Genomic DNA, 8,086 nt, shown 5'->3' on the forward strand with positions numbered 1-8,086 from the left:
TTAGATATGCAACACAGTATTATTAACTATAGTCACCATGCTGTACCATCAACCGTCAACAAAATGAAAAAGTAGGTTTCTCCCAACCTACCAAATGGGAGAAAATATTTGCAAATTGTATATTTCATAAGGGGTTAATATCAAAATATATAAAGAAGTCATACAACTCAGTACAAGAAAACCAAATAATCTTATTAAAAAGTGGGCAGAGGATCTAAATAGATATTTTTCAAGAAAAGGCATACAAATGGCCAACAGGTACATGAAAAGATGCTCAACATCACTAATCATCAAGGAAATGCAAATCAAAACCACAATGAGCTATCACCTCACACCTGTTAGAATGACTATTATCAAAAAGACAAGAAATAACATGTGTTGGAGATGATGTGGAGAAAAGGGGACACTTGTGGACTGTTGATAGGAATATAAATTGGTGCAGCCACTATGGAATAGAATTTCCTTAAAAAATTAAAAGTAAAACTACAGTGTGATCCAGCAATTTCACTTCTGGGTATTTATCTGAAGAAAATGAAACAACTCAAAAAGATATATACACCCCTGTGTTTGTTGCAGCAGTATTTACAATAGTCAAGATATGGAAACTATCTAAGTGTCCATCAACGGATGAATGTATAAAGAAAATGTAGTGTATATATACACAATAGAATATTATTCAGGCATAAAAAAAACAAATGGAATCTTGCCATTTGCAACAACATGGATGGACCTTGAGGGCATTATGCTAAGTGAAATAAGTCAGACAGAGAAAGACAAATACTGTATGATCTCACTTACATGTGGAATCTAAAAAACAAAACAAATTAAGTTCATAGATACAGAGAACAGATTGATGGTTGCCAGAGGTGGAGGTTGGGGGGGTGGGTGAAATGGGTGAAGGGAGTCAAAAGGTACAAACTTCCAGTTATAAAATAATAAGAAAAAGCCTTTATTTTCATGCATTTAAAATTATAGATTTAGGTAGAGACAATTATGTTACATAGACATTGCGCTTTAAGAGGCAGGCATGGAAGGTATGATCATCTCAATTTTATGGGTGAAAAAACAGAACCCAGAGAGATTGCCATTTCCCCACCGTAGCCTGGTGAGACAAGAGCAAAACTAGAGCCAGACTCTCAGTTCCTCTCTCCAAGCCCTGCTCCTGTCCCTTCGTGCTCCAATATCTGGAGGTGGTGGCAGCCTGTAGTAAGTGGTTGTATTTCAGTTTTGACCACACAGTCTGTGCTCATGGTTAGCAGCACGTTGCTTAGATAATAGAACTCACAGCTAACAGTGTCATGCTCTTGAACATGGTACCATGCTCCCCTTAAGTGAGTCACCTCTTGTCCCCCCAAACTTCTCCTGCTTATAAACTGGATAAACCCATTAGCCATAAGTCATTTTAAGAAATAAACAGCTAGAGTTGAGACTTCTTGAAACACTAAGGCCTTTCAGTCCAAGACAGATTGCCTCTCACTCACAGTGAGATTCTCATTTCTTCAGCTCTCTGTGGAATTTAAGAATATAACTGAAGAGTAAAGAAAAGTGAGCATTCCGTAGTCAGCATATCGATTTAAAAGGTCCTGTAGATAGAGAGGAACTCACTGAGCAATTTATTATTGAGTGTCTTCTGTTGGTGTACCTACTACTGGCGTATGTTGAGGGGCGTCGAGAAGAATTATCAAACATGGCTGCTCTTGACTCCTCAGGAGCTTATAAGCTAGAAAAACATACCACGTAAAGGACTAGACATATTCAGACAGACCATGATGGGGTCAGGAAGGTGTTTTAGTTTGAGTTGACCCTGAAACAGATCCTGAGACGGGGATTTGAGTGCATGTATGTTTGGAGGAAGGTGTAAGGAAGACGGGAGAAGGGAAATGAGACAGGGAAGGGGAGGCAGCCAATAATGGGAGCTTTATTAGACCGTGGGTGAGTAGAAAGTAATCGTATGAGGAAATACTGGTAAATATTATAGAACACATGCCTCAGAATTATTCTACCCAAGGGGTGGGGGAGCTAGGGTAGTTATATTCCAGCTCTTATCAGGGCTAGAATTGGGGTATTGACGGCTCTCCCGGGCCTGCCAGGTACCTGGGCAGAGCAGCCTTCTGCAACCCTGGAAAAAGCCCTCAGGCACAGTGAGCAGATACTGGGAGCTGGAAGTCAGCCTGTGTACATAAAACAGAAGGATCGAAGGAATATGGGCAGTGGACTGACAGAGTGTCTGCCACAGTAGGATTCTTGGTGGAGGTGAGACTTGACGGTGCTCATTCTCTTCTCTCCCCAGGTTTCTTTATGGTCCTGTCTCTGTTATCCATTGTGTATGGAGCCTTGCGCTGCAACATCCTAGCCATCAAGATCAAGTACGATGAATACCTTGTAAAAGTCAAGCCTCTGGCCTATGTTTGTATCTTCCTCTGGAGGAGCTTTGAGATTGCCACTCGAGTTGTGGTCCTGGTCCTCTTTACTTCCGTCCTGAAGGCCTGGGTGGTGATGATCATACTCATCAACTTCCTCAGCTTCTTCTTCTACCCCTGGATCCTCTTCTGGTGTAGTGGCTCCCCGTTCCCTGAGAACATCGAGAAGGCCCTCAGTCGCGTGGGCACCACCATCGTGCTGTGCTTCCTCACCTTCCTCTATGCTGGTATCAACATGTTCTGCTGGTCAGCTGTGCAGCTGAAAATCAACAACCCTGACCTCATCAGCAAGTCCCAGAACTGGTACCAGCTACTGGTGTACTACATGCTGAGATTCGTTGAGAACGCCTTCCTCCTCCTCATGTGGTATCTTTACAAGACCGACATCTATATGTATGTGTGTGCACCTCTGTTGATTCTGCAGTTGCTCATTGGGTACTGCACAGCCATTCTGTTCATGCTCGTGTTCTATCAGTTCTTCCATCCTTGCAAAAAGCTCTTTTCCACCAGTGTTTCTGAAGGCCTTCAGGAGTGGCTAAGGTGTGTTTGCTGTGACTGCAGGCGGCAGAAATCCTGTGAGTCTGTAGGAAAGGCAGATCTTAGGTCACCTGCGGACATAGATGAGACACCTTCTAGCAGTAAAATAAGTTCTATGCCCAGCGAGATCTTGAATCCCAATGAGTTCTGCTCTATTTAATAGGACCTGAGTCTCTTGGGGCACAGATATATGTATTCTGGGTTGATCCCTGTTCCTCACACAAGTGATGAGCCCTGCGCAGTTAACAGAGCAGGAAGTTAGCTCTCAACTCTTTGTGAGTTGCTCCCCTTTAGAGAGCTTTTGGGCATATGGGAACTATGGGGAGAAGCCAGGGAAACCCCTGAGTGTTGAAGGGGCAGCCTAAGGCACCACCATGCACAGTTGACCATGTTCTCCCGGGTGTTACTGGCCTTTTCACTGAAAAAGTATCGATGATATCTGAGTTGGGCTGGTTACATCCATCAGGTAAAATGAGGACAGTGGTTTTCTTCTTTTCTAGTTTTCTGGATTGCTGGTCTGGGTAGCCTAATGTTTTATTATCCCTGAGCATAGTTTCACCCAAGAACTGTCCTGATCACCAAAGAAGGTTCCTGGGGTTTCACCATCAGCAACATCATTCCTGTCAGAGTTTTCCGAGAGGGCTGTTCATGTTTGGTTTTTAAATACAGAGATATTCCATTTTCATCTCATTAGGGCTCTTTGTACATAACCAACTGTAGCCACCTTGGCCTGCTATCTCTAATTGGTTCAAAAGTCTAGATTTGGGACTATTCCCCAGGACCCATGGATGTAAAACTGAATTCTAAATTTGGTTGTGGAAGCCCTAGCATTTTAGGAAAGTTGTGTTCCTTCAATATGTTGAAGAAATTCTGCATCAAGAAGGTTGTTAAAACATTAAAATTATATAGACTTTTGTAAGCAGAATTCTTCTCAGGATGGTTGAAGATCTGAATCTGCTAGAAGGTAGGCTTAAACCTCTTCAAGGTTCAGTCCTGTCCTACAATTCTGGGAAATTTCTAGAATTTGCTAGGATTTGCCTTCCTAAGAAAGAGGAAAATAAAACTCATAGTATTCACTCCCCCTCCTCCTTGCTTGTCAAGAAAGTTTTAGACAAGAGTTACCTTGGTTAACTTGTTTTTCTAGAAAACTCCACAGAAATCTATCACTTAGCGCAGGTTTATAGGGCATTTTAATTTTCATTACTTTCATTTAAAGGAAAAGAGTCACCCCCCCCCAGCTAGATATTGATTTCAGAAACTTTCAATTATAGAAAAAGGTGAAATGACCAGATTTTTGTCTTTAACTTGAGTGCATTTTGATTTGAACAAGATCCCCAATTTTATCCTCCTACACTCTCTGTCTTCAATATAATTTCTCCTTTAACCCAGAACCCTATTTGTTTCATAAAAGGGTTTTGTAGCATATCCTCAGTTGTCTTGGGAAAGTGCCTGGATCTAATGCCATTATTTCTGCCATAAAAACCCTGTTAATGAACTACCTGGAAACAGGTGAGCTGTCAATGACTAGGCTGGACATTGCAAGTCAATCAGCATTGACAGTCTAAGGACCTATAATGGCTGAATTTTCTGACCCGTCCAGTTTCTAACAGCCAGTCTGTGAGGGGATAGGTTAAAAATGGTGAATTTGAGCAGGAGTTGTAGTCAGACAGGGATAGAGAGACCGGTATTTACTTCCCCGCCTTGGTTTGGAAGCCTGTCTCAAGACCCATTACAAAATCTGAGCCTTCAAATACATTTTAAGTAATTTTAATGTAGAAGATAGGTAAGCAGCTTGAGTGACCCAAAACCAAACTAACAGTGATGCTCTGTCAGACTCCCAAAGCCCAATTATAAGCCACATTTATAAGGACAAAGAGGTTTGGTAACTAAATTGGACATTTTGTCATCTTTAACCCTTGATATACAGATGCCCCTGCTTTGGGGCCATGTATGTCCCTTGACTTTGTGGTAGAGAAACCACTGCTTGTTTTTTCCACATGGTGAACATTGAAGTCACAGTGAACTGAGAGTTTTTGTTTTGAAGTTATTTATATTATACCTCTAAAATGGCAAAATTATCATTCAGACTGCAGACCTAGGTTGCCCTAAAGACAAACAAACCAGCAAATTCCCTCTCGTGTTGAGAGTTAAAATGTTTTTCAGTTATAATTCGAATTTGTAAAACTTTCAGTGCTTTGTCTAATTAATTACATGCCATAACTTGTCATGACAGCTGCTCCAACTGAATTACTATCATTTGGCTGGAAGGAGGTGAAGTATATCCTCAAAATATATTGAAATAAGATCATCAAACATGTTTAGACTTTCTCTCTTCATTACTGGAGATGGCACAGTGTAGAGATTGGCATCTCCCTGTCCAGCCCTGCAAGTTGTTTCATTGTTCTATGCCTCAGTTTACTCACCCACCACATTTGGATGATATCCTTGCCCAGCCTACCTCACGAGGTTGTCAGAAAGATCAAATTAAATAATAGATGTGAAAATGCTTTGAAAATATTTTTAAAGTGCCATGCATATTTAAGGAGTTGTTATTCTAGTTATTCAAATCATAAACAGATTATTATTATTTTTTTACTGTTAGAAAAGAAACAAGTAGCATCACCCACATGAGTGTCTTGAGTGAATAACGTTGGCCTTTGGCCTTATGGAAGGGCAAGTGTAAATGGTCTTTGCTCTTGGAGCGAACCCAGCAGTCGCCCTTTCTCTTACCATCAGTTGCTGACAAAAATTAGCACCCAAACACATGGTACTTGGAGGAAAAAGACCCACTGAAATCTGAGAAATTGCTTTTGATGGCAAGTGAGTTTATCATTTTTGTATCTGTCATCTTTCCTAAAGGACATAGCAGCATCTTTTGATAATTGTGCTTTACAACTTGAATGCCTGATCCTGCTAGACTTTAATTGAATGTGGGTTTAATCTTTTCAGCCTTGTAAATGGGAAAATAAACATTAAAACTGATTGTCAAATGCAGCATTTCCTTGGAAACCACCTTAGAACATTAGTGCTGTGGTTATGAGTGTACGTGTCAGTACTTCCTAGCCAATAAATTGTGGATGTGAGCTTTTGCAGGCTGCTTCTCTGCAGCCATTGACTCAAATATTGTTTATGTTTATTCATATAATAAATTAACTTTTCAATTTCTCCTCGTGTTTCATTCCTTATGCAGTCTTTTCATGGCTTTTTGATTTCAGGGACTATTTTAAAAACAGAAATTTGTTGGGGCCGGCCTGGTGGCGCAGTGGTTAAGTTCTCACATTCCACTTTGGCGGCCCGGGGTTCACTGGTTCACATCCCAGGTGCAGACCTACGCACTGCTTGTCAAGCCATGCTGTGGCAGGCATCTCACATATAAAGTAGAGGAAGATGGGCACAGATGTTAGCTCAGGGCCAGTCTTCCTCTGCAAAAAAGAGGAGGATTGGTGGCAGATGTTAGCTCAGGGCTAATATTCCTCAAAAAAAAAATAAACCCAGAAATTTGAATATGATTTTGATGATTAATTATTGTTTTGTAACCTCACCTGGAAATTCCTTCTGTAGGATAAGAAATTTGAGAGTACTAGGATTCTGCTTTGCAAGACACCAACAGTCCATGGAAGCTCCTTTGATTGTCTTGTAAGCATTTACTCCGCTTGTTAAAGCTGCTCTGCTGGATTCTAAGATTCTGCTCAGCTGTCTGTTGATGGCTGTGTGCAAATCAAAAAAAGAGAGGCAATATAAATCTAGACAAACATAAATGGTATACTGATTCAGAAATATAAAATACTGAAGGGGTGATTCAATATCAACATAATCTAATAATCAAATGTAAATGACAATCCATGGTTGGAAAAAATATCAGTTATTAAAGGAGTTGTTTCAGAGCATGATATAGACATGGATTGTTTCAATAATTCCTTTTCTTCTGAAGGTGGCCTCGCAATTTGGAAAGACTTAGCTATAAGATAAGTCTTTTGAAAGAGATCTCTTGGTGTTAAATCAACCCCTTGAGAAAACTTAATGTCAACAAGTATAGTGTTTAAGTAGGCCAATCTAAAATTACTTCATTTGATGTTTGTAAATGTATTATTTTGATATAATTTCAAGCTAATAGAAGAGCCTCAAGAATAGGGAAAGGAATTCCTCTCTATCCTTCACCCATGTTCACCCACTAACATTTTGCCGTATTTGCTTTCTCATTCTCACTTTCTCGCTTTTGTCCCTTTATTCCTAAATACTTCGGTGTGTATTTCCTAAGAACAAAGGCATCCTCTTACATAGTCACAGTACAATGATCAAAGCCGGGAAATTTAACATGGATCTAGTCGAGAGTCCATATTCCATTTAAAAATTGTGCCAGTCACTTCATTTGTTTTCACAAAGCTTCCTCAACAATGTGATTCTACTCAGCTCTCTTCTATAGGGTTCTCTTTAGTTAAAAGTTTTAACTTCCCCATGAACGCTGGGACAACTACAGCAGACTTTGAAAAGCTATTTGAAGAAAACATATGCATGTTATTCATACTGACTAATAGCTTCAAGCTAAATTTGGAATGTTTACTGGAGAACTGCAGGTAATTCTTTTTTATGGATACCCACTTTAGGCATCAAGTGTCTGCTGCTTAATATGTGAGCCTGTAGTTCACTCCCCTCCCCCGCCCCACTCTGATAGTTCTGTTTTACATTGTTTAGGCCCAAGTCTGTAAAGATTAGGAAGGGAGTGAGGGGAGCATATATTATCCCTCTATGGCCATATTTCTTGGGGTGCCCCCCTTCCAGGAGACTATATTCTCCATGAACATCTTTCCAAATAGGAAACAACTCAGAAATGTCAACTATATGCTGTAATTAAAAGGGTAATGTTTTGAGCCTTTTCTCTTTTTCTGCAAAAGGCACTTCATAGCAGCAGAGGTTGGTACAGAGCTGGGAATTCAGACACATGCCCAATCCCTTCTTTCCCAGCACACAACAAACCCTATCAGACTGGGCCCCTGACCTGCTAAGAAGGTGTGTCTGTTGCAGGAGCCTGCCCCAAGGAGTGCCTCACTCTTCCTCGTCACCTTCTCTGCATGGTTGTTTCTCTGGAAATTATTAGACCAAGGAAGTCTAAAACAGTGTTGGTTTAAGCA

At 40.6% G+C, this 8,086-nt stretch overlaps 1 protein-coding gene across 1 annotated transcript in view; it reads left to right on the forward strand.

Annotated features, from left to right (window-relative positions):
- Window positions 1-6,122, forward strand: part of XK (X-linked Kx blood group antigen, Kell and VPS13A binding protein) — a 46,874-nt gene extending 40,752 nt beyond the window's left edge. Inside the window, exon 3 of the mRNA XM_070606308.1 lies at window positions 2,291-6,122. Coding sequence (XP_070462409.1) covers window positions 2,291-3,117 — 827 coding nt within the window. The 3' untranslated portion in view covers window positions 3,118-6,122. The remainder of the gene's footprint in view (window positions 1-2,290) is intronic.
- Window positions 6,123-8,086: the final 1,964 nt, after the last annotated feature.

Source organism: Equus przewalskii, chromosome X (assembly GCF_037783145.1).
Source record: "Equus przewalskii isolate Varuska chromosome X, EquPr2, whole genome shotgun sequence".
Lineage (NCBI taxonomy): Eukaryota > Metazoa > Chordata > Mammalia > Perissodactyla > Equidae > Equus > Equus przewalskii.